The sequence below is a fragment of the Colossoma macropomum genome, unplaced genomic scaffold, assembly GCF_904425465.1.
Source record: "Colossoma macropomum unplaced genomic scaffold, Colossoma_macropomum, whole genome shotgun sequence".
NCBI lineage: Eukaryota > Metazoa > Chordata > Actinopteri > Characiformes > Serrasalmidae > Colossoma > Colossoma macropomum.
The window spans coordinates 4,290,941-4,318,229 of record NW_023494806.1 but is presented as its reverse complement, the minus strand read 5'-3'; the positions used below and the strand labels follow the sequence as shown (position 1 = coordinate 4,318,229).

The 27,289-nt window shown below is 41.5% G+C and overlaps 3 protein-coding genes across 4 annotated transcripts in view; 2 read left to right on the top strand and 1 right to left on the bottom strand.

Moving 5' to 3' along the window:
* The first annotated feature begins 2,626 nt into the window (after positions 1–2,626).
* Positions 2,627–12,545, top strand: figla (folliculogenesis specific bHLH transcription factor). The gene is made up of 5 exons (XM_036598832.1): positions 2,627–2,842; positions 6,414–6,563; positions 8,256–8,345; positions 9,219–9,380; positions 12,443–12,545. Exons 1-5 carry the CDS (start codon positions 2,627–2,629, stop codon positions 12,458–12,460), a joined length of 636 nt encoding a protein of 211 aa, XP_036454725.1. The 3' UTR covers positions 12,461–12,545.
* Positions 12,546–15,413: 2,868 nt separating this feature from the next.
* The window catches only part of add2 (adducin 2 (beta)), a 49,003-nt gene continuing 37,127 nt past the window's right edge, over positions 15,414–27,289 (top strand). For both annotated transcript variants that reach the window (XM_036598691.1, XM_036598692.1), the window contains exon 1: positions 15,414–15,745. The gene's annotated coding sequence lies outside the window, so the exon portion shown is untranslated. The remainder of the gene's footprint in view (positions 15,746–27,289) is intronic.
* LOC118827635 (extensin-2-like) lies at positions 21,534–24,651 on the bottom strand. Its single transcript, XM_036599067.1, has 2 exons — positions 24,635–24,651; positions 21,534–22,590 (listed from the first exon to the last, which is right to left on the bottom strand). The coding sequence occupies exons 1-2, from the start codon at positions 24,649–24,651 to the stop codon at positions 21,534–21,536; spliced, it is 1,074 nt and encodes a 357-aa protein (XP_036454960.1).

The window sequence follows — 27,289 nt, the reverse complement described above, 5'->3', positions numbered from 1 at the left end:
TTCTTTTCAGAAGACTCGTGTAGGTTCACTGGTGGGTTTGGATGGTAAATAAAATGTCTATATTTGTGTTGTAGTCATGGCGACCCCTGGTTCCTTTCACCACCACTGTAAAGACGTCTGAGTCTCTACAATCAACAATTTCACACCAAACCACTCCGAATTTACATGAATTATGCAGGAATGTTGAACTGGATGAACTCCTTCCTTTAGCAGAGCGGGTTTTAAAGAGGAAGTTGCGCTTATCAGTGCGAGGCTAAATGAAGGTGTGCACCAGCATTACTGCGTCACTACTGTTCCACAGACAGAGGGGGTGTAATATTGCGGAGATGATAAAATGCAGGCCTGGTCAGTGACTCATGGTCAATACAGGGCTCAAATAAGTGATGAATCAATATCGATATCTGACCAAACAGAGACATCATCAACATCTACAGTAAAGTTGGAGAAGCTGCCCTATAATAAAGCTGACTTAGACCTTGAATTTTGATCTCACTGTAAAATGTGCAACTGTTAGAGAAACAGAATTGAAACATTTCAGTGTGACTTTTTTAGCTTTTTAGGAGAGAAGAAGATCAAATTTCAAGAAAAAAATACACACACACACACACACACACACACACACACACACACACACACACACACACACACACACACATATATATATATATATATAAAAAAAGGGTGGCACGGTGGCGCAGTGGGTAGCGCTGTCGCCTCACAGCAAGAATGGCCTGTGTTCGGTTCCCGGCCAGGTGACCAGGGTCATTTCTGTACGGAGTATGCATGTTCTCCCTGTGTCTGCGTGGGTTTCCTCCGGGTACTCCGGTTTCCTCCCACAGTCCAAAAAAACATGCAGTCAGGCTGATTGGACATGCTGAATTGCCCCTAGGTGTGAGTGTGTGATTGTGTATGTCTGCCGTGTGATGGACTGGTGACCTGTCCTGGTGTATCCTGCCTTCTGCCCAATGACAGCTGGGATGGGCTCCAGCATCCCACCGCGACCCAGAAGGATAAGCGGTTTAGATGATGGATGTGTGTGTGTATATATATATATATATAGTGCTAATCTCAGGAGTTTAACATGCAGCTTTAAAATAAACATGATACTAAATTCAGTCCTAAAAGTCTGAATGTCTATCTTAACCGACCTCCCCAGGGGAAAAGTGCTTATTTATACCTTGTCTTACAGTAGAAAAGTAAAATATAAAGCCTGGAGTCAAGACGGGTGCATGTTTGTAGTCAGTCTAACTTCTATTATATTTCCTAAATAAAACTGCTGATAACGTTCCCTTCAGAGTTTATATACTACACTCACTGGCCTCTTTATCACGTCCATCTCATCGAATCTGCACTCACTGTCCAAGTTATCAGCTCCACTGACCATTTAGGAGCACTGTGTATCCTCTTGAAAGATGGTTCTTCAAGGGTTCCTTGGATAAAGAAAATGGTTCTATATAGAACTATGAACTCTTAAAGAACCCTTGGCATGATTAAAGCCTTTGCATTACGAAATGGTTCTTCAGACTGATGGAGAATGAGTTGTATATGGCTCTGTACAGAACCTTTTTGAAAAGGGTTAATGTCTTATATGCTATGTAAATATGCAAATACTTCTATTCCTACTTATTAACCATTTTTTCTGCCTAATTTATGTAAGTTTATGTGTGATTATATGTCTTGCTACTGTAACACTGCAATTTTCCTCCGATATCAATAAAGTTCTATCTATCTACAGATGGATATATCTGTCTATATATCTATAGCACCATAGCATTCTTCTATTATCACAAGCTTGGCACGATAACAATAGAAAAACCTTTTTGGGTGCTATATAGAACCCTTTTCAGGAAGGTTCTATATAGAACCATAAACAACATATTCTCCATAAAGCTGAAGAACCATTTCACCATGCAAAGAACCATTTAATCATGCATGTCACTGCTGTTGGAACAAAACCTCATATCTCCAAAATGGTAACTTTACAGGAGAAGGAAAAAAACTACTTTACTTTTAATGTAAGTCAATGGAACCAGAATTCTTTCCAAGTCATTTTGGGTTGTTTCTTTTGATCCATTCATCATGAAATTTACACACAATGTAAAGAGCAACAGGCATTTTCAAATTATGTCAAAAACTGAAAAACGACAAAAATGTAGATATAAGGTTTTTTCCCACAGCAGCAAAAGAATTCTTTTCATGGTTCTACATAGAACCATTTTCTTTACTAGGGTTAGGAACCACTGAAGAACCATCATTTCTACTGTAGCTCTACAGTTACAGACTGCAGTCCGTCTGAACCTCTGATTAAGCTGATACACCACTAATAAAGCGTCTGCTAATGAGACAGCACGTGCAGGGTTAGACGCTCGTCTGTCGACACCTAGTGGTGTGAATGAAAAACGCCGGTCTCAGTGCTAATTGACTGACGCTCAGAAGCCCAACAGCCAATCAGAGGGGAGGAGTCTGAGTGGCAGGTGCTCATGGTCTTTAGTTTAATTAGCCTTTTAAACGGTCAAACAGGCGGAGCTGTAAGAGCTGCTGTTGATGGATGTCGGCGTTTAATGGAGCTGAGTCTCTCTTCCTTCTGTAACTGGACTCTCTGAGGGGCAGGAGGTTCTGCTGAATGATGACCGGCCGAAACTTCAGAGCGGTGCTGATGCAGGTGCCCGAGCGCGAGCTCATGGCGGACATTCTGCTCCGCGAGAGCGACGAGCCGTCACTTCCGGTGCACGTGAACATCGGTAAGTTTCTGCGCGCGGAAAACGGCCGCTACGTGGACACGGAGGACCGAGAGGACGCAGCGAAGAGGAGGCAGATAGCCAACGCCAAAGAGCGGCTGAGGGTGAGCGCGGCTCTCTGGGCAGACGGGCTGTGTCGTTTGCTGTGAAAATGATTGAAACACGCATGGGTTCATGTGACGTCACGCACCGTAGGCGCTGACGGGCTTTTGCTCCGTCCTGTCAGCGGTTTAGTCTCAGTCTAACACAGGTTTAGCCAAGCTGGTAAAGTCAGGGGTTTAACATGCAGCTGTGTGTTACATTAAACGCTGATCCACTGAAACCCTCACCTAAAGCAGATGTGCTGTCAAATTACGCTGGGGGCAAATGATCAACCCAACCCTGAAACAAAACAGTGCAAAATAAGGACATACTTTGCTACATAGAAGCTTCCAAATGAAGTTTCACCATAACATTATGACCACCTCCTTGTTTCTACGCTCGCTGTCCATTTTATCAGCTCCACTTACTATATAGGTGCACTTTGTAGTTCTACAGTTACAGACTGTAGTCCATCTGTTTCTCTGCATACTTTGTTAGCCCCCTTTTACCCTGTTCTTCAGTGGTCAGGACCCCCATGGACCCCCACAGAGCAGGTACTATTTGGGTGGTGGATCATTCTCAGCACTGCAGTAACTCACACTCACTGTCCACTCTATTAGACACTCCTACTTTGTCAGTCCACCTTGTAGATGTAAAGTCAGAGACGATAGCTCATCTGCTGCTGCACAGTTTGTGTTGGTCATCCTCTAGTCCTTCATCAGTGGTCACAGGACGCTGCCCACAGGGCGCTGTTGGCTGGATATTTTTGGTTGGTGGACTATTCTCAGTCCAGCAGTGACACTGAGGTGTTTAAAAACTCCAGCAGCACTGCTGTTTCTGATCCACTCAGACCAGCACAACACACACTAACACACCACCACCACGTCAGTGTTACTGCAGTGCTGAGAATGACCCACCACCCAAATAGTACCTGCTCTGTGAGGGTCCATGGGGGTCCTGACCACTGAAGAACAGGTTAACAAAGTATGCAGAGAAACAGATGGACTACAGTCTGTAACTGTAGAACTACAAAGTGCACCTATATAGTAAGTGGAGCTGATAAAATGGACAATGAGCGTAGAAACAAGGAGGTGGTCATAATGTTATGCCTGTACATTAATATTAAAGACATTAAAACTATGAAGGAACACATGGAATAATGTTGTAAACAAAGAAGTGTTAAACAAGCCAGAATGTGTTTCATACTTTGGATTCTTTAAAGTAGCCAATTTTTGCTTTGTCAGCTTCGCACACTCTTGGCATTCTCTCAGTCAGCTCAATGAGGTAGTCACCTGGAATGGTTTTCCAACAGTCTTGAAGGAGTTCCCAGAAGTGCTGAGCACTTGTCGGCTGCTTTTCCTTCACTCTGCGGTCCAACTCGTCCAAAATCATTTCAGCTGGGTTTAGTTCAGGTGATTGTTTGAGTCAGTAAAAGTTATAGCGTAAACAGGTCATCTTTTTTGGGTTTAGTCCAAGGGTCTGCTCTGAACTGGAGCTTCTGAGGACACAGCAGTGGACTTTAAGAACCCACATGGCTCGTTCAGGTTTAAACTCTGCTTAAACTCTAAACCACAGCTAAGCCACACTGTAAAAAATGGCTCATCAGATCTACCTAAAAAATTACTTCATGTGGTAACAAGCAATTGAATAAAACTAGTTTAGCTCAAAAAATTACATTGGTTTGAAAGAATCGTTCATTCAAAGTATCTATTCAGGTTGAATAAAACTAGTTACTTGTTACCACATGAAGTAATTTTTAGGTAGATCTGACGAGCCACTTTTTACGGTGTAACAACAGTGCATATATAGTTGACCTTTCCATGCTCTGCCCACAAATGCATTCTAGGTTGACTCATCATCTCTTTCCGCATCCTTAAATATGTTGACCTTCATCTGTTTTCCGAATCTCCTCAGACTTCACTTCTTTCAGACTTTTCTGACCTCTCCTCTCCTGATGTTATGGTTTCACTTTACAATGATACTATTTCTAACACATTTTAATTTCATGCTCCTCTCAAAACTAAACTAGTCCCTGCCTCTCGTACCACCCATGGTTCACCCCTGAGCTCAGAGCTGTGAAAGCTAGTGGAAGGCATCTTGAGCGCCTGCACAAGAAAACTGGGCTTATTATACATCACTTAATGTTTAGGGAGCGCATCGGGAGGTACAGGGAGGCCCTGCATGCTGCCTGCTGTGCCTGCTGTTTAACTATTATAAGTGGTGGCAGCTCAAGGCCCAAAACTCTGTTTTAGGACCATACACAAACATCTCCACCCCCCACGTCATCTACTCCCTGTTTCTTCAGGGATAAAATTAACAGCATCTACCAGCCGTTCCTCACTGTAGCGCAGTCCTCTTTCTCCCAGAGTACTCAGCTTCAAAGTGTTGACAGTCTATCTGCTTTCAACCCTGTCGATTCATCTACAGTCGCAGGGATCATTTCTAAGGCTACGTTCCCATTACAAGCGTCATGGCTCAAATCTGATTTTTGGCTCAAATCCGATCTCTCTGACAGGATGGTTCACACTCGTTTAAGTAAGTGATTCAAATCTGTCATTAATGTGATGAACCGGCGTCCTGAAATGACCCGCATGACCACATCCTACTCAGTAACGTCACGTGAATGAATCACTGCATCATCAGCACAAACTAACGAGCAGAACGAGCTTCGCTGAGAAGATAATTAACTCTGATCAGCTCTCAGCTTCATTATTAGAGCGAGACGAAGGAGAAAAAGGTGAGATGAGCTGCTTTTCCACCGTTTACAGGCTTTAGCTTCTGTTTGGCGCTGCTGCCATGGTAACGCTGAATGATGGTCACGCGCAGTGGAGAAGAAGCCCATGAATTCAGATCTGAGCGTCACATTAAGGTCGCATGGCCACGAATCGGATACGTATCTGATCTAGGACCACATATGAAAGTGACTCGGGTCAGATTTGAAAAGATCAGATTTGCGTGTCCACACAGCTCTGAAAACATCAGATCTGAGTCACATCAGGGCAAAAAATCAGATTTGTGCCACTTCAGCCTGGTAATGTGAACGGAGCCTAAGTCTTCTTTCTCTTCTTGTCACTTGACCCTGACCCTGCTATTTCTTCTCCAGTAGCTCACCTTAGAATAGCCACTCCTATTCTTAAGAAACCTGGGTTAGACACTTCATTACTTTCCAATTACAGATTCATCTCTAATCTCCCTTTCTTAGCTAAAGTGATCGAAAGCGTTGTGTCCTCTCAGCTTTAGGATTTTCTCAGCAGAAATAATCTATGTGATCCTTTTCAATCTGGCTATATAGATTGAAATATAGAACACTTTTCAAAAAGGTTCCATCTAGGACCATCAGTAGCACATTTATCAATCTGAAGAACCCTTTCATGATACAAAGAGCCCTTTAATCATGCAAAGGGTTCTTTAGGTGTTCATGGTTCTTTATAGAATCATTTTCTTTGACTGAAGAACCATCTTTTTTAAAGTGTGTGTGTGTGTGTGTGTGTGTGTGTGTGTGTGCGTGCGCGTGCTCACGCAGACCTACACTGTCCTTCTGAAATATTTTGCTCAACTTTAGATTAATGTGCTGTTCTCTGGCGCCATCATCAGGTGAAGAGCTTGAACAGCATGTTCTCCTATCTGAGGCGGATAGTGCCGGTGATGCCGCGTGACCGCAAGCCCAGTAAAGTGGACATGCTGAGGGCTGCGACTGAGTACATCCGCCTGCTGTCCTCCGTGCTCAGTGACACCTCAGGAAAAGTAAGTGGAGGTCGTGAAAGCTTAACGGGGAATTAAAAAAAAAGTGCCTAATTAAATGGTTAGGATGTGATTAAACTCATTCAGAGTGGTTTGGTGTGAAACGTTCTAGAGAAACGTAGTCAGCATTGTTCACTGTGGTGGTGATGGGAACCAAACGTCTGAAGAGTTTAATGCCTCTGAAAGCTTACATTACATGAAGTAGTTATGAATATGCAGCCTGATGTCTGAGACCTTGTGCCATGAGAGTTCTAGATGAGGTTTTGCCCTAAAATGTTGTTGGTTTTTTTTTGCTTTGTTTTTGTTTTCAAACATGCGTCATTTATGGTGTAATAAGACAAAATCTTATCAAAGATCTTTTTAGTTTGACCGCAATTTTACCATCATCAACATTTGAAAAACTCAGACACGTGTTGGTTCACTGGTGGTATTAGATAGTAAATAAAATGTCTATATTTGTGTTGTAGTCATGGTGACCCCTGGTTCCTATCACCACCACTGTAAAGACATCCGAGTCTCTACAATCAACCATTTCACACCAAACCACTCAGAATGACTCTGTTTTTGTGTCAGTGATTGAAACGTGCAGAAACAGCAAATTTCCTTCATACTTTTTGTGCTTTTGTTTTGTTTTGTTTTGTTTTTTTTTCATTTTATATCTGCATTACCAGTTTTTAGTCATTCCTTTCTTTCAGAAATGTTTGTTTTTCTGAAAAATAGATTTTTATTGCACATTATCATCTTATGTCCTTTCTCGTGTAAGTTTACCTCTTTATTAATTAATTTCTACACTCATTGTCCATTTTATCAGCTCCACTTACTATATAGGTGCACTTTGTGGTTCTACAGTTACAGACTGTAGTCCATCTGTTTCTCTGATACTTTGTTAGCCCCCTTTTACCCTGTTCTTCAGTGGTCAGGACCCTCACAGAGCAGGTACTATTTGGGTGGTGGATCATTCTCAGCACTGCAGTAACACTGACATGGTGGTGGTGTGTTAGTGTGTGTTGTGCTGGTCTGAGTGGATCAGACACAGCAGTGCTGCTGGAGTTTTTAAACACCTCAGTGTGACTGCTGGACTGAGAATAGTCCACCAACCAAAAATATCCAGCCAACAGCGTCCTGTGGGCAGCGTCCTGTGTCCACTGATGAAGGACTAGAGGATGACCAACACAAACTGTGCAGCAGCAGATGAGCTGTCGTCTCTGACTTTACATCTGCAAGGTGGACTGACAAGGTAGGAGTGTCTAACAGAGTGGACAGTGAGTGGACACAGTGTTTAAAAAGTCCAGCAGCACTGCTGTGTCTGATCCACTCGTACCAGCACAACACACACTAACACACCACCACCACGTCAGTGTTACTGCAGTGCTGAGAATGATCCACCACCCAAATAGTACCTGCTCTGTGAGGGTCCATGGGGGTCCTGACCACTGAAGAACAGGGTAAAAGGGGGCTAACAAAGTATGCAGAGAAACAGATGGACTACAGTCTGTAACTGTAGAACTACAAAGTGCACCTATATAGTAAGTGGAGCTGATAAAATGGACAATGAGCGTAGAAACAAGGAGGTGGTCATGATGTTATGCCTGATCGGTGTATATCTCCGTTATTTATTTGGGGTCTGTATTAGATGGTTAATGACAGCGTAACCTCAGTGTGAAACTGGAACAGTGCTGTTGATGTTCTTGGCAGAGTAATGCAGATGCAAATGAGCTGGTGGAGAACATAAGCAGCTATTCGCACTGTGAGGACAGATGTGCTGATCTCTGCAGTGTGGAGGAGGTGAGGCTCTTTCAGCTCTCCTCTGTTCTGTTCAGCGTTTTGTCCGCTCATCTCATTCTCTCCCATATTCATTCATTCATTCATTCATCTCTCTCTCTCTCTCTCTCTCTCTCTCTCTCTCTCTCTCTCTCTCTCTCTCTCTCTCTCTCTCCCCTTTTACTCTCTCTTACTCACTCACTCTTGCTGTTTTTTTCTTTTCATCTTTTCTCCTTTTTTCTTTGTTTTTTTCACATGCATCTCTTAATTATTTTGTTTTTTGTTTCTGATCTATCACATGCATTCTTTTTCTCTCAAACATTTTTCTTTCTTTTTTTCTTTCTTTTTCTCTGTCCCTCACACATCTTTTCTTTCTTTCTTTCTTTCTTTCTTTCTTTTTCTTTCTCTCTCTCTCTCTCCCTTTTCAAATCTCTCTCTTCTTTTGTATAACTCACACCTCTCGCTTTTCCTTTCTTTTTCTGTCCCTCACATCTTTTGCTTTTTTCATTTTTTTTTCTTTCTTTTTTTCTCATTTTTTTTTCTTTTTCTTTTTCTCTGTCCCTCACACATCTTTCTTTCTTTCTTTCTTTCTTTCTTTCTTTCTTTCTTTCTCTCTCTCTCTCGCGCTCTCTCTCTCTCTCTCTCTCTCTCTCCCTTTTCAAATCTCTCTCTTTTATTTTGTATAACTCACACCTCTCACTTTTCCTTTCTTTTTCTGTCCCTCACATCTTTTTCTTTTTTCAATTTTTTCTTTCTTTCTTTCTTTCTCTATTTTTCTCTGCCTCTCTCTTTCTTTCTTTCTTTCTTTCTTTTATTCTTTCTCTCTCTCTCTCTCTCTCTCTCTCTCTCTCTCTATCTCTATCTCTATCTCTCTTCCCCCCTCTCCCTCCTCTGAAGGTGCTGGACTCTGTCTCTGGGCCGTCTTTATCTGAGGGAGGGACTTTGGTGACCGCGTCTCCGGTCAGTACAGCGGCAGTAGATGAAGCTGAGCTGAGCAGCATGTCGGTGCAGTGTGTCGTTCCGGTCTACATCGTTCAGGTCGGCTCTGATCACACCTTGGTAAGGACAGCGTCTTCCACAGAAATCTGAAAGAATAATGAGCAGATCAGTGGATCAGACGTCCTGAAAAACTGCCCTGTAAGATGGTTAGAAGAGTTCACTGAATTGGACAATTTGGACATTATTTGTTTCTCAAACTGCACTGCAAAAAATGGTATCTTATCAAGTAAAATTGTCTTTAATATGGTCAAGAAATCAAATTTTTTTAGATTATTGTAAGTTTAATTGAAGATTATTTAACTTATACAATTTTCACTTGTTTTCACTAATTTTATCAAGTAAAATTATCTCACTATATTAGCAGATAATTTTGCTCGTTTTAAGAAATGAAACCAGCAAAATTATCTGCCACTATACTGAGAATTTTACTTAATAAATGACCTAAAATAGATATTTCGACTAGATTTCACCTGACAAGATACCATTTTTTGCGGTGTGAACAGCTCTGTTTCTGCAGGGCCAGTTATGCTGTTTTAAGTGTTGGGATTCTAATGTCTAAAATTCAGTCTGTCGACAATTAAGATGCTCTGGTGCCCCTAGACATTAGTTATGATGACCCGTCCCCACAAATACTGCGGACAGTATTACTTGTCCAGACGCTCAACCCCCCTTCGGACGAAGCACATGACCAAATAACACATGTAGTGTGAATGCTGAAGCGTCTGTGTGTTTCTTGATGGCAACAAAGCAAATAAATCAAACAATTATAAGAGAAGAGGCGAAAAGCAGCTGCGTAGCTTCATCTCCTCTCCAGCCTGTTTTGTTTCTAAGCTCTAGCAATCCATGTGATTTACACGTTTGCAAAGGTTTGTACATCATCATCACCTTTAACCGCTTAGTCCAGGTAGGGTCGCGGTAGCAGTTGGGAGAGCAGAGAATCCCAGACGACCCTGTCTTTCGCAAATTCCTCCAGCTCATTCCGGGGGACCCCAAGCCGCTCCCAGGCCAACTTTGAGATATAATCCCTCCAGCGGGTCCTAGGACGACCTCGGGGTCTCATCCCAGTAGGCCGTGCCTGGTAAACCCCCACCGGGACCGCCTCAGCTGGCTCCTCTCAATGCGGAGGAGTGGCGTCTCTACTCTGAGCTCCTCCCGGATGATCGAGCTCCTCACCCTGTCAGTACAGTGTCGCCCACCACCCTGTACAGAAAGCTCATTTCCGCTGATTGTATTCGTGATCTCATTCTTTCGGTCATTACCCACAGCTCATGACCAGGTGAGGCTGGGGATGTAGACCGACCCTCTTAAGGACGGTTGGTGAATGAGGCCCTATGCTCCTCTGAGCAGCTCCACTTGCTGGTTGTATATCTCTCCAAATGAGGGGAGAAGACCTTCCTCAGCCAGTGCTGTGGGGCCGTTCGCATGAGCTTTTTTCTAGTTCTTTCTTTGCATTTTTATTACATCATTTTCTTAAAATGAGTTTAATGAAATAACTGGAAATATGAATGAAAAATGTGAGTGGAAGAAGTCAGCTTATGAGTCATCAGAGTCCGAGTCAAATCCATCAGCTTATGTTTAATTCAGGAGAAGGTGAAGACCATTCATCTGCTTCGAAATGTATCAGGAAATTCACAGCTGAGATCGAATTGGATGAATTCAAATGGAGCTGACCCCAGTCCTGGCCTGTCTGCTTTTAAAGCCCACTTAAACATGAGGGGATTGCTGAAACGGCACCACCAGGAGGAGTTCTGAATCGACACCAGAGGCGTAGCCAAGGGGGACCCTGGAATGAAGCATGGCTGCCCTTCTGGCCACCCCAGTTATGGAAAATGACACATCCATCATCAATAAAGTATCAGCTATGCTTTCTGGTGAAAATCTGACTTTAGGGTTACCAGTCAGATGTGAGTCTGGTGACTCTGTATTTAGTAATTAGCTCATAACAGCTTGTACAGTGCTAAGCTTTCTAATCATTACTCATGTATTCTGTTGAGAGGGCAGCCTAAATTAACAACTCCTATGGTCTGTCTATATGAAATGCTCTATATGAAGTTTACACTGTGCACCGAAAAAAGTGATGCATCCAGTTTACCTGATTTAAATACATTGTTTCCTCAAGAATGACTAAAATACGTTACATCAGCACTTTTGTCTTTTAGTTTACTGTCAGTTGTGTTTGTAATATATGTTCACGTGGAAGTGATGAACAGATTAAGTTATGAAAAAAACTGCATCACTTTATTTTAATATAGTAATGCTGTTTATTTTTTTCCTAGCAGTGTGCCACAGGGTGGCGCAGTGGGTAGCGCTGTCGCCTTACAGCAAGCAGGGGTTCGATTCCCCAGCTGGGAGACCAGCATGGTTGCCTGTTCTGTGTGGAGCTTACATGTTCTCCCCATGTCTGTGTGGGTTTCCTCTGGGTGCTCTGGTTTCGTCCAAAGACATTGGAGATACTAAATTGTCCCTCAGTTGTCCCTCACTACATTGGCAGATGATTTTGCTCACCTTTTAGAAAAGATGCTTGAAACAAACATAATTATCTACCAATATACTGAATTTCACTTAATGAAACTACTTAAAACAAGTAACGTCTGAAAGTCAGTTAATCTTAGAATGTACTTGCAGCAATCTCAAAATGAGAACTGTTAGACTAGATATGACTTCACTTTGCAAGACTTTTTTTTTGCAGTGTAATATTTCTCCTTATGAGATGGTTGTATGAATATTTTGAAGTTGTTCAACTTATTCTACCAGTTTTTTGCTCATTTCGTTTTTAATGATGTAAATCCATTGGCAGATATTTTGTGTTTGGTTCAGAAAATGTTTTTATTTATTTATTTATTTACCAAATGAAGAATTCCATTGATACAATTTAAAACATATAAGCATTTAACCTATTTCTGGATATTATAATATTCATACAATGATCTCATAGTGAGATATTAGATATATTCTGTAGATTTAAGATGATTTCAGTTGACTGTGATTGCAATGTGCCATATACAGAAACAGGCTTTTCACAGAAAACCTTTTATCATTGCTTTAATCCTTTAACTATTTGAATGAAATCATAGATTGGCTGATATTTCATAAGAAAATAATGAATCGTCTTTCTGTTGCAGGTCTATCAGGCGAGTTGAAGTGACTGCCGTTCCTTTTTCCACAGCGCTGAGCGAATCCTTCCCTTATCACAGTATGAATTTGATTCTGAACGGAGAAGTGAATAGACATTTATTTTTGTATATAAATGTATTTTGTATATAAACAGCTGCTGAAATAATTTCACCCAGCAGGCCCCGTTTGTTTGTTTGCTGTTTAAGTATGTTGTGAATGCACCTTATGTTTTGTTCAGCACTGTCTAATAAAGACCCACCAGCATTGCATCTGGTTTCTATCATTGAAATGGAAAAGGTAAGTAATTAAGCAAGACTAATTTCTTTATGCAAGCAAACTGCACCTCTCTGCTATACATCAAGACAGTTTGGCTGAAAGTAGAGTGCAAATGTTCCTACTAACCCCATAAGCAGGTTCACTGTAGTAGATTGAGGGGGAAGTTGTAAGTCACTGTAATATAACAGTAACTCCAAAAAGGTGACTTTACAGGAAAAGACTGACGTTTTTAACTTTTAATGTAAGATTATGTAAAGAGGTCCTACACTCTCAGAGATAAAGGTGGTAAACTGTCACTGGGGCAGTTCCCCTCTTGTCACTGGGGTGGTTCCCTCAAGGGTCTATCTCAGTACCTTTAGTCAGGGAACATAACTGAACCATAATCAACTGAAATGATATGTTCTAAGCTGTACTGACTCCACACACCCCGTCTCGTCTCCAGGCTTTTATTTTACTGTTCTGTTTAAAACATTCGGTTATGAAAAGAAACAAATACGAACTTTTCACCTGGAAAAACTTATTTAAGGTTCACAATCAGACCTTAGAACCACTGTTGAACCTTTGAGGGATTGTTTACATTGTTTGTACCTTGAATGAAATGAATGAAAATGTACAGAACCTCTATTTCTAACAGTGTATTCCAAATGATTTTTGGAGCATTTCTGTTTGTCCAGTCACTATGAAATTTTCACACAATAAAAAGGACAACAGCCATGTTGTCAAAATTAATGGTTGGGGGGGCATTGTAGCAATGACATGCATCAAACATTAATATAGTGAAAAGTGGCTGTCATTTTCCTTCTGACCAAAGCAGAAGAGCACGAATCAGCACAATAAAGTAGATACATGTTTTATTTACATGACATTTTTGTTTAATCTGTGCATGGATTTTTTTAAAAAATGATCTGTTTTGAATAACGCTGTGTTAAAACTAACCCTGCAGGATGGAGGCTGTACTTCAGGCTGGCTGGCTCTCACTGCGAGTTGTTCATATGCTTTAAAACTGTGCTATATTGTAGCCACCAAGAAGGAAAATAATATAGGTGTGAGTTTTGTGACTTAAACAAACTTGATCTGAAAACCAAATTACTTTTACGATACTTCAGGGTGAAGAAATATCAGCTCAACTGCTGTCCAGATTTGCACGTGAGAAGAAATCTGAATGTTTAACTACATACAGTGTTGGACAAAATACTCTGGGGAAAAAATAGTGATGCCTGAATACAGAATGCAGTGTCCTAAATGACGTATTCCATTACGCACTGAGATAAAGTAACGTATTCAGAAGATATTTAGGATTCAATGATAAAGCACATGGAAAACATGGGATGCTTGTTTTCCAATTCACTGTTACTGGTTGCCAGTTTTCTTCCTAATTCTTCTGTTAAAGTTTCATGGAAAATAAAATTCTTAACTTTTTTTTTCTCTCTCATTGTCCGCTTCAGTCCACCACTGCTCCCACAATCCCCCAAGCAGGAGTCCGATACAACACCAGTGCTAAACTTAGCACTCGCAGACAAGTCCACTACGGAGATTAATAACTGATCGTCACATTGATTTATCAGTCTACTCAGGCTTTAGCAGAGCTCAGTAACGCTGAGATTAATAACTGATCACATTGATTTATCAGTCTACTCAGGCTTTAGCAGAGCTCAGTAACGCTGAGATTAATAACTGATCACATTGATTTATCAGTCTACTCAGGCTTTAGCAGAGCTCAGTAACACTGAGATTAATAACTGATCACATTGATTTATCAGTCTACTCAGGCTTTAGCAGAGCTCAGTAACACTGAGATTAATAACTGATCACATTGATTTATCAGTCTACTCAGGCTTTAGCAGAGCTCAGTAACACTGAGATTAATAACCGATCACATTGATTTATCAGTCTACTCAGACTTTAGCAGAGCTCAATAACACTGAGATTAATAACTGATAATCACATTGATTTATCAGTCTACTCAGACTTTAGCAGAGCTCAGTAACACTGAGATTAATAACTGATAATCACATTGATTTATCAGTCTACTCAGACTTTAGCAGAGCCCAGTGACATTAATAACTGATCACATTGATTTATCAGTCTACTCAGACTTTAGCAGAGCTCAGTAACACTGAGATTAATAACTGATCACATTGATTTATCAGTCTACTCAGGCTTTAGCAGAGCTCAGTAACACTGAGATTAATAACTGATCACATTGATTTATCAGTCTACTCAGGCTTTAGCAGAGCTCAGTAACACTGAGATTAATAACTGATCACATTGATTTATCAGTCCACTCAGGCTTTAGCAGGAACTCTTTGGAAGACTATGTGTTTTAGTGGGTAAGCTTTAAATTTTCTCTTAAAATGTGAGAAGTAACTGTATTCTGAGTACTGCCTTTACAAAATGTAACTTGGACTGAATACAGATATTTAATTTCTGTATTCTGAATACATATTTTAAATACTTGTATTTCACTACATCCCGACCCTGACTACGTAAAACCCCATGAGTCACTTTAACCTGCATTAGTTTGTGCCCTCCCCTATTAGTTAATGCACTTGCACTACCGCTGATTACCACCAGATGGCAGCGTTATGTTGTTTTGGTACAGCTGTAATGAAAGAGACTCAGCAGTGCAATAAATCTAGTCTTCAGCAGTCAGACATAAAAGATTGCTCAATTTAAACACCACATCGTGAGTCTGCATGTGTGTTTTAGTCTGGACAGAGGAAATAAGCGCGCACAAGCGTGTAGACGCCCAGTGATGCTGTGGCAGGCGTGGCAGTGGGCTGGTCCAGGCTGCAGAGGGGGATGCTCTCCACACCAAAGCCTTCAAATCACCACGGGGGGCTTTATAATAGTGAAACGCTAACGAGAAATTATTTATATCCGTGTTGGAGGCAGGAAGACGGACTGTGCATCATTTCCAGTTGCTTTTTTTTTTAATTTTTATTATTGCAAACGACTGTTTCAGCACATAGGCTGAGAAAGAGACTGCAGGCGTGACGTGCATACAAAGGACAAGCCGGAGAGGATGGTGTAAGGTAAGCATTTACAGTAGGCCAAGCTGGGTATGGGCTGTTTTCCCCCCCTTTACCTTCCTGTACTAGAATAAAATCACGAGATCCTGCTTTGGACCTCCCTATAATGACAATTGTGGATGATGAGCTGCTATACTTTAATTCTAACACGGATCCGGAGGCTCTTATTTTAAAAAAAAATAAGGATTTATTTTAAAGCTTATGCATGTGCTGCAGCCGTACACTCTTAAAAAGATGGTTCTATTTAGCACTATGGGCTCTATATAGAACCATTTGCATGCTTAAATTGTTCTTTGCATGGTGAAATGGTTCTATATAGCACCAAAAAGGCTGCTTATGTTATGCTGTGAAGCTTGTAACCCTTTCTGGTGCTGTATAGAACCATTTTTAAACATGTAGAACCATATACAACACATTCTCCATCAATCTTCACCATGCAAAGACCGTTTAAGCATGCAAATGGTTCTATTAGAACTCGTGGTTCTAAATAGAACCATCACTTTTTACTAAAGAACCCTTGAAGAACCATTTTTAAGAGTGTACAGTGTTATGGTTGGCGGTTAGATTCCCACAGTTCACGTCTCCGTCTCTATTTACCAGCCCTGCCTTAAGAAGCTGAAGTTAGATTCTCGTTCGAATTTTTCCGTTCCACCTTAAATGGCGCAGCAGTTACGTTCTGACGCCTGAGGCGCCTGAATGTATCTGCTGCAACATTTAAGGTGGAACGGGCAAATTCGAACAAGAAGCTGGCGAATAGGAAGACAACTTCAGCCTCGCCCAGGCTGTGTGTTCATAAACCGTTCCTGGCTGGTTGGTTAACCACTACAATGACCAAATTTGTCCGTATTTGCACAAAAATAGATAAATTCACCGCTCGAGTGTTTTAGGCTGATGTTGTGGTCTTATTTTGGGGGTAAACACCAGACGACACCTAACGTAGCCAGACTAACGGTATGATAACATTGAGCTCATATTTCAGCAGAAAATCTGCTATATTTAGCATCCAAAATCGGACTGAACGCCCGATAAACTGATAAAAGTCCCAACTTATGAGAAAATATGGTAAAAATAAATAAACAGCAGACGGAGACCCGTCGCCATCAGCGACCATTCGTCCAATCAGAGCCGCGCTCCGTGTTGCTAGGCAGCCACGAGCGCGCGGGATTTTGGCAAGTGAGGGAAAGCTCGATTCATTTCTGCGAACCGATTCTTCCTGTCTGAAAGTCCGATTCTATGATAATTATAGTAATAATAATAATAATAATAACAACTTTATTTATATAACACTTTTCATATATAACACAGTTTAAAGAGGTCTAAAATAAAATTGAACAGCGTTAATAAAACAGTGAATAGATACAAGTGATTGTGGGATGTGTTAGAGTGATACAGAGCTGATCAACCAGCATCCACCCTGGATGAATGCAATCAAATCCTCACAGCAATGTTCCTCAAACCAGTGTAAATCCTTCTGCCACAAAAGGTTTGATTCAGCTTGTGAATCGGTTCGAGTGATTCTTTGAAAAGAATCGGTTCGACTAGATCGCGATTCAGTCTGGCGACGCTGATGCTGGCGTGTGTGAAGAACAACGAGGCGCCATGTTTCGTTTTAGTTTCAGTTTTTCTTCGTTTTGAGCTCTGCTGGTCTTTTTGTTTCTTTTTTCGTCTGTTTTGGGAGGAAAGGCTTGTTTTTGGTGCTGTTTCTCAGAGGGCTGGGTGGTATGGTTTCGTTTTTACCCCACCCACCTCTCTCTCTCTCTCTCTCTCTCTCTCTCTCTCTCTCTCTCTCTCTCTCTCTCTCTCTCTCTCTCTCTCTCTCAGTTAGAGGGGTATTAATGTTTTCCTCAGGGAGAGGAGGGTGGGACTGAGCCAGGCTTTCCCTCAGAGAGAGAGAGAGAGAGTGACTTGTTATTTAAAGCAAAAAATGTTCTTTCTCTGCTGATGAATAACAATATTATTAAATAGACGACTTTCTAATAATAATGATAATAATGGTTAAGGATGCACTGACATGGTGGGCAGATGACGATAGCTGATATTTTCCATGTACATACACCGATCAGGCATGACATTATGACCGCCTCCCTGTTTCTACTGTTCTATACACTGAGGTGTTTAAAAACTCCAGCAGCACTGCTGTGTCTGATCCACTCAGACCAGCGCAACACACACTAACACACCACCACCATGTCAGTGTTACTGCAGTGCTGAGAATGATCCACCACCCAAATAGCATGTCGGGTGTCGCTGCACTCACGGCTCTTTCAGTGCGATTTCGGAGATCATCCAGTGTTGTGGAACCAACGATGAACGCTCTGAGCTGTTGGAGCTTCACTGCCCACGAAAATCACACTGCACAGTTGTGACGGATTCACTCTTATTGAAGTGGAGAATGCAGAACGCTTTCTGCTCAGGGGTCTCATCTCCTCTCAGACTGAAACTCTATTACCCCCTTTTCCAATTGGATTGTGATTGGTTCCTAGGCGCCTCACGGCTGTAAAAATATGGCGCTTTGAATCTTTTTGAATCACCCGATACAATGAAAGTAACAGTACATGGATCATCATTAGGCAAATTATAACTGATTTTATGATTTTTGTTCCTATTTTTTTACACTATAAATGTTTTATGGGTTGCTGTAGTGCAGTCTGTAATAGCGCTGCCCTCCACATGGTAGACTAGGGATCGATTCCTCAGCTGGGCAAGCGCACCACACTAGAGTCCTTGGGCAAGACTCCTAACACTACATTCACCGTCGTCAATATAAACACACGTAGTTGAGTGTTTCAGTAGTAAAGCGCGGCTGAGAGGCTCAGACACAGTGTGTGTCAGTCAGACAGAGAGAGTGACAGGGCGGGTGTGTGTGTGATGTAGGAGACCCTCAGGCCCCATCTGCGCCTGTCTAAAGTGTGAATCAATGGGAGGAATTAGTTTCCCGCTCAGTTTGAGTTTAATGAGCTGCTCCGTCTAATATACTTCACAGTGCCTCTGAAACCCTGCTGGACACTAATCTCCCCACATCAGACAGCAATATCAGGGAGAGTATTAGGTGGATGGATCTGCGTGAGGAGCAGACAGAACTGAGTGTTTCCTGCACTGATAAAATGCTCAGGCTTTCGAAATATCTTTTTCTGACAGACCTTCAACCTGACCTGCTTATCTTCTGGATCTCCCCTCGGTATGAGCTCATTAGGGTCTTCACTCTCGCTTCTAGAACGCTGCTTTGGAGAGTGTTTACAGTTCTACAGTGGTGGACGAAGTACACAAACCATGTACTTGAGTTAAAGTAGAGAGACCCAAGGTAAAATATTACTCCAGTAAAAGTAGAAGTTCCTCCCTTTAGACCTCCACTTGAGTAAAAGTACTAAAGTATTTGCCTTCAAATGTACTTAAGTATCAAAAGTAGAAGTACTAAAAGATTAATTATGGCTCTGATGTTCTATTATCATTTTTGTAACAAGACTCGCTTCATTAACTCATTTTAGGTGAAAATACTCCAGTGTCTCTCTTGGTAAACCAGTCTTTTAATAGAATGTCATTAATTAGTGACGCTGATGTCTATTAAAATTATCATAAGCACAAAACACTGAAGGCAAACAGTTTCCATCAGGTAGAACTGAGTGGCTCTGAAATCACTTTTTACAAACCAGCAAAGTTTCAGTTTAAGATTTATTTACAACTTAGATACAAGATTAATAAAAACTTTAAACTCAGATTCACAAATGAGTTTCCTTTACTAAACTGCATCTGTAGGTCTCTGTTCATAAACATAAACTAGACAAAACTAATTTACTATAAAATGAAACGTGTTTGTATAAATTCAGAACATAGACACGTCAGTCACAACTGCATGTGTGTACATATTTCTATATTGTGGTCTATTTACACAAAGTTGAGAGCAATATGTTATATCTGTTCACTAATTCTTTGATGTGTGATTGTCAGTCAGTGTTTGCATTAAGCCCGTCCTGCTTTACCTGCTGAAGTGACCTAAGTATAGTGTGGATATGCTTGCACTGGGTCAGTGTGTCCAACAGGTCAAAACAAGCTCAAAACAAAGTGGGCGCTGTGCCCTGATTGGTGTTCTTGCTTTGCACTTCTTTTGTTTTGACTGGTTACGTTTTTATTCACACATAAACCAAAAGGAACGACAGATTTCTCATAATGTAGTGGAGTGAAAGTAAAAAGTCACCCAAAATGGAAATACTTCAGTAAAGTACAGATACACTAAAAAAATACTTAAGTACAGCAACCAGTTACATTTACTCCATAACTGATCACCACTGCAGTTTTTGAGTAACTTTGAACTTTTAAATGAAATAAGCAAAAAAATTTATAGTCCCTGACAGAAAACTTAAAAAAGATGGTTCTTCAAGGTTTTTTAAGCAGACAATGGTTCTATATTAAACCATGAACACTCAAAGAGCGATTTGCATGATTAAACGGTTCTTTACATGGTGAAAGAGTTCTTCTATGGTTATAATGCCAAGCTTATAACAATAGAAGAACCTTTTGTGGTGCTATATAGAACCCATTTCAGAAAAGTTACCATATACAACACATTCTCCCTCAACCTGAAGAACCATTCCACCATGCAAAGAAGCATGCAGAGGGTTCTTTGCATGGTGGAATGGTTCTTCAGATTGATGGAGAATGTGTTGTATATGGTTCTATGTAGAGTGTTTTTAAAAAGGGTTTTGTGTTGAACAAAAATGGGTTCTTCTATAGTTATGATTTCAAACTTGTAACGATAGAAGAAACCTTTTTGGTGATATATAGAACCCATTTCAAAAAAGTTCTATATAACCATATAAAACACATTCTCCATCAATCTGAAGAACCATATCATTATGCAAAGAACCATTTAAGCATGCAAATGGTTCTTTGAGTCTTCATGGTTCTATATATTGTCCTTACTAATGAACTCATCTACTAAGGAACCATCTTTTTAAAGTGTACAAAAAGGGACTTGGTTTGGAACGATACGGTAGAACAGTGGTCCTCAAACTGGTCCTGAGGAACCCCTAAATTGTTCCTGGGGTTCCCTGAGGACCAGTAAAACACTGCCATAGGAGAACCTCTTTTGGTTCCCTAATGAACCTTGCTATAGATGGTTCTTTAAAGAACCATTCCTGTAAATATGAGTTGTGAATAGAACCTTTCTGAAGTTTAAAGAACCATAAACTCCATATAATGTAAAGGTTAAATACCGAGTTTTATTTCCTAGAACTGTATGTCCAAGCCATGAAAGAACCTTAATTCTAAAGAGTGCAAGTTTAGTGTTCTCCTCTGGAAGCAGAAGTACGTGCTGCGGCCTACTGCACATTAACATGATTACCGAGAACCACTAATGCCAATTACGCCTCACTTATACATTATACGTTCCTTCCAGGCTGCAGCGGCCTGCCTCCTCTCTCCTCTAAAAGCTCCTCCGTCGTGGTGAAGGACCTCATCCGGTCACTGAGATTTCCTTTTAGACGGATCAATAGGATTAAGCAGCACAGTCACGTCCACAGCAGTGAGGCCTCCTCTCTGATTCCTCAGACTGCTGGGTGGGCAGTCGGGAAAAAGGAGGTTTTAAAGGGAATCGCGGTTTGATGTGAAATGCTACGCTCTATAGAAGTTTACTGAGTCAGAATGGTTCACAGTGGTGGTGATAGGAACCAGACGTCTGAAGCGTTTCATGCCTGTAAAAGTTCCCTTATGGAAAGTTATTATATGAAAGGCTTATGAATTTGCTGCCTCATATCTGACACATTGTTTTATTATAGTTTTGCAACAGTGTTTTGGCCTAAAGTGTATTTTTACAGTAGATGTAGGGTGGAGTGGTACAGTAGGTGTAGGGTGGAGGGGTACAGTAGGTGGAGGGTTGAGGGGTACAGTAGATGTAGGGTGGAGGGGTAGTGTAGATGTAGGGTGGAGGTGTACAGTAGATGTAGGGTGGAGGGGTAGAGTAGATGTAGGGTGGAGGTGTACAGTAGATGTAGGGTGGAGGGGTAGAGTAGATGTAGGGTGGAGGTGTACAGTAGATGTAGGGTGGAGGGGTAGAGTAGATGTAGGGTGGAGGTGTACAGTAGATGTAGGGTGGAGGTGTACAGTAGATGTAGGGTGGAGGGGTAGAGTAGATGTAGGGTGGAGGTGTACAGTAGGTGTAGGGTGGAGGGGTAGAGTAGATGTAGGGTGGAGGTGTACAGTAGATGTAGGGTGGAGGGGTAGAGTAGATGTAGGGTGGAGGTGTACAGTAGGTGTAGGGTGGAGGGGTACAGTAGATGTAGGGTGGAGGTGTACAGTAGATGTAGGGTGGAGGGGTAGAGTAGATGTAGGGTGGAGGGGTAGAGTAGATGTAGGGTGGAGGGGTACAGTAGGTGTAGGGTGGAGGGGTACAGTAGATGTAGGGTGGAGGGGTAGAGTAGATGTAGGGTGGAGGGGTAGAGTAGATGTAGGGTGGAGGGGTACAGTAGGTGTAGGGTGGAGGGGTACAGTAGGTGTAGGGTGGAGGGGTAGAGTAGATGTAGGGTGGAGGTGTAGAGTAGATGTAGGGTGGAGGGGTACAGTAGGTGTAGGGTGGAGGTGTACAGTAGATGTAGGGTGGAGGGGTACAGTAGATGTAGGGTGGAGGTGTACAGTAGATGTAGGGTGGAGGGGTAGAGTAGATGTAGGGTGGAGGGGTACAGTAGATGTAGGGTGGAGGTGTACAGTAGGTGTAGGGTGGAGGGGTAGAGTAGATGTAGGGTGGAGGTGTACAGTAGATGTAGGGTGGAGGGGTACAGTAGATGTAGGGTGGAGGGGTACAGTAGATGTAGGGTGGAGGTGTACAGTAGATGTAGGGTGGAGGGGTACATGCAGGGCTTTGTATGGCAAAATAGGTCCCAAAGAAAACTTATTTTTTTCAGATTTCCCACAATTTTGCCATCATCAACTTGTGTTTAGGTGTGTATAAAAGAAGGGAACTTGTATTTAAGTGCATATCAAAGGAGTGAACTTTAGTGTGTATAAAAGGAGTGAACTTGTGTTTAAGCGTGTATAAAAGGAGTGAACTTGTGTTTAAGCGTGTATAAAAGGAGGGAACTTGTGTTTAAGCGTGTATAAAAGGAGGGAACTTGTGTTTAAGCGTGTATAAAAGGAGGGAACTTGTGTTTAAGCGTGTATAAAAGGAGGGAACTTGTGTTTAAGCGTGTATAAAAGGAGGGAACTTGTGTTTAAGCGTGTATAAAAGGAGGGAACTTGTGTTTAAGCGTGTATAAAAGGAGGGAACTTGTGTTTAAGCGTGTATAAAAGGAGGGAACTTGTGTTTAAGCGTGTATAAAAGGAGTGAACTTGTGTTTAAGTGTGTATAAAAGGAGGGAACTTGTGTTTAAGCGTGTATAAAAGGAGTGAACTTGTGTTTAAGCGTGTATAAAAGGAGTGAACTTGTGTTTAAGCGTGTATAAAAGGAGGGAACTTGTGTTTAAGCGTGTATAAAAGGAGGGAACTTGTGTTTAAGCGTGTATAAAAGGAGGGAACTTGTGTTTAAGCGTGTATAAAAGGAGGGAACTTGTGTTTAAGCGTGTATAAAAGGAGGGAACTTGTGTTTAAGCGTGTATAAAAGGAGGGAACTTGTGTTTAAGCGTGTATAAAAGGAGTGAACTTGTGTTTAAGCGTGTATAAAAGGAGGGAACTTGTGTTTAAGCGTGTATAAAAGGAGGGAACTTGTGTTTAAGCGTGTATCAAAGGAGGGAACTTGTGTTTAAGCGTGTATAAAAGGAGTGAACTTGTGTTTAAGCGTGTATAAAAGGAGTGAACTTGTGTTTAAGCGTGTATAAAAGGAGGGAACTTGTGTTTAAGTGTGTATAAAAGGAGTGAACTTGTGTTTAAGTGTGTATAAAAGGAGGGAACTTGTGTTTAAGCGTGTATAAAAGGAGGGAACTTGTGTTTAAGCGTGTATAAAAGGAGTGAACTTGTGTTTAAGTGTGTATAAAAGGAGGGAACTTGTGTTTAAGCGTGTATAAAAGGAGGGAACTTGTGTTTAAGCGTGTATAAAAGGAGTGAACTTGTGTTTAAGCGTGTATAAAAGGAGTGAACTTGTGTTTAAGCGTGTATAAAAGGAGTGAACTTGTGTTTAAGCGTGTATAAAAGGAGGGAACTTGTGTTTAAGCGTGTATAAAAGGAGGGAACTTGTGTTTAAGCGTGTATAAAAGGAGTGAACTTGTGTTTAAGTGTGTATAAAAGGAGGGAACTTGTGTTTAAGCGTGTATAAAAGGAGGGAACTTGTGTTTAAGTGTGTATAAAAGGAGGGAACTTGTGTTTAAGCGTGTATAAAAGGAGGGAACTTGTGTTTAAGCGTGTATAAAAGGAGTGAACTTGTGTTTAAGCGTGTATAAAAGGAGGGAACTTGTGTTTAAGCGTGTATAAAAGGAGGGAACTTGTGTTTAAGCGTGTATAAAAGGAGGGAACTTGTGTTTAAGCGTGTATAAAAGGAGTGAACTTGTGTTTAAGTGTGTATAAAAGGAGGGAACTTGTGTTTAAGCTTGTATCAAAGGAGGGAACTTGTGTTTAAGCGTGTATAAAAGGAGGGAACTTGTGTTTAAGTGCGTATCAAAGGTGTGAGCTTTAAGTGTGTGTAAAAGTCTGTAAAAGACTATTTTAATGGATTATCCCTTTGTGGATGTGGTGGGGTTAATGAGCAGCTTAACTCAATTATGAGAGGTTAAAGAGCAGACTGAGTGCTTTTACAGAGTCGGCTAATCCAGAATAAAACACTCTGACAGCACGAACGGCAATAATGCTTCTGATTCTGGGATGAAGTGAAGTCATGTATCAGCACTCTGGAGCTTAATTTGACCTCCACCTTAGAGACAAAGGATATAATTCAGTGCTAGAAGCAGGACGTGAACTCGTGAGGCAACCACACACTGGACACGACACGCCATGCTGGGTGGCTCAGTTTTGCGCAGCAGACAGGATGAAGCACAATGAGAGCACCGATAAACATTAAACTCCAGCTGTTTTAATGGAATAAACCTCACAAAAATGTGTAGTTAATTGATTACGTTTTTGTCCATTAGGATTAAAACCCAATAATTTTGCTTTGTAACGGGAATTGACTTAATGGTTAGCGTTAGAGGCTGCTTGTTTCCTGTAGGACACTTTTAGATCCCATTAAGAAACCATCAAATGCATCTGGAATCAATCCCAGAACACCTGTTAAACCATTAGAGTCCTTTACACTGTGATATCAACCCATCAGGAAAACACAAAATACTACTAGTGCTTATTGGAGACCACCAGGAACCAATAGAAACTTTTACAGCAGGAGAACTCTTCACAAACTCGCTGTTTTCAAGCACCGATACAAGTTCAGATGATAAGAATTCAAATGAAAGGGATAGAAAGACTAAGTTAAACCTGTTCTGTGGTGTTTGGATCTGTAGCCTGATTGGCTAACCTAACTTTAGCTTAGCGAGCAGCTACAGACCCAAACAGTGCCACCCACCACAATACAGCTTTGATTCTGACTGGTGTTCTGCTAAAACAAGTATAGATGATAAAAATCAAAAAGAGCAAAAGTTAAATGACTGATGTTGACAAAAAGCTGAAACTGAATCTGTTCTGTGGTGTTTGGGACTGTAGCGTTTGGCTAAGCTAACGGTAGCTTGGTGAACAGGCCAGATGTCCCGTATAGCACAGCACAGGCTCGGTTCCAGCTGAGTGTTGCTAAAATGACTCCCGTTTGGAGGATTTCTGACAGCGACTGGAATAGAGTGACTGGTGTTAGAGTGACTGGTGTTAGAGTGACTGGTATAGAGTGACTGGTGTTAGAGTGACTGGTGTTAGAGTGACTGGTGTTAGAGTGACTGGTATAGAGTGACTGGTGTTAGAGTGACTGGTATAGAGTGACTGGTATAGAGTGACTGGTGTTAGAGTGACTGGTGTTAGAGTGACTGGTATAGAGTGACTGGTGTTAGAGTGACTGGTATAGAGTGACTGGTATAGAGTGACTGGTGTTAGAGTGACTGGTATAGAGTGACTGGTGTTAGAGTGACTGGTATAGAGTGACTGATGTTAGAGTGACTGGTGTTAGAGTGACTGGTATAGAGTGACTGGTGTTAGCGTGACTGGTGTTAGAGTGACTGGTATAGAGTGACTGTTATAGAGTGACTGGTGTTAGAGTGACTGGTATAGAGTGACTGGTGTTAGAGTGACTGGTATAGAGTGACTGGTGTTAGAGTGACTGGTGTTAGAGTGACTGGTATAGAGTGACTGGTGTTAGAGTGACTGGTATAGAGCGACTGGTGTTAGAGTGACTGGTATAGAGTGACTGGTGTTAGAGTGACTGGTATAGAGTGACTGGTATAGAGTGACTGGTGTTAGAGTGACTGATGTTAGAGTGACTGGTATAGAGTGACTGGTGTTAGAGTGACTGATGTTAGAGTGACTGGTATAGAGTGACTGGTGTTAGAGTGACTAGTATAGAGTGACTGGTGTTAGAGTGACTGATGTTAGAGTGACTAGTATAGAGTGACTGATGTTAGAGTGACTGGTGTTAGAGTGACTGGTATAGAGTGACTGGTGTTAGAGTGACTGGTATAGAGTGACTGGTGTTAGAGTGACTGATGTTAGAGTGACTGGTGTTAGAGTGACTGGTATAGAGTGACTGGTGTTAGAGTGACTGATGTTAGAGTGACTGGTGTTAGAGTGACTGGTATAGAGTGACTGGTGTTAGAGTGACTGGTGTTAGAGTGACTGGTATAGAGTGACTGGTGCTAGAGTGACTGGTATAGAGTGACTGGTGTTAGAGTGACTAGTATAGCGTGACTGGTGTTAGAGTGACTGGTGTTAGAGTGACTGATGTTAGAGTGACTAGTATAGAGTGACTGGTGTTAGAGTGTCTGGTATAGAGTGACTGGTGTTAGAGTGACTGGTATTAAAGTGAAAGCCAAAATCAAACGTGTTGTGTGGTGACTGTAGCCAAAGCCCTTACAGGGAGGTCAATGGCCATCTTGGCAACACCATTGGGCAGTTATTTGAAGACCTGGGGCCGTATTACAGAAAACTCTTAAGTCCGAGATCTGTTTTGTTGTCATGACAACTTCAGTTAAGACTGAATTTAGGACAGAAGCCATTACAAAACAACAGTTCATAAGTCTATAATCTTTTCTTATTTCCAGGTAAGAAAACGGTTTTACAGAAACATCCTAAGTTGCCAAAATATCCTAAATATTTTCTTAACTTTAAGATAAACTCCGGTTTTAACCGTCTGTTTCTACTGTTTAATGCAGCTCAGTTCACTATAACCGGCATAATGACGCTACATTTATCTACATTAAAACAGTGATTTGACTTGTTCGTTTTTTTCCTAACAGCGTTTAAAAGCCCCAGACGCTGCAGACTCGATCTCCACCGTCACTCTGATTACCTTCGTGTGTTAATGTTGATGATGAAATATTACAGTGATGGTGGTGAATAATGAGGAGACGGAGCTGAACGTGTGTCTGTTTATTAGGAGGAATCACGTTAGCACGCTCGGCTAAAGCGCTTGGGAGATGGAGACTGAAACTGTGGAGCGTC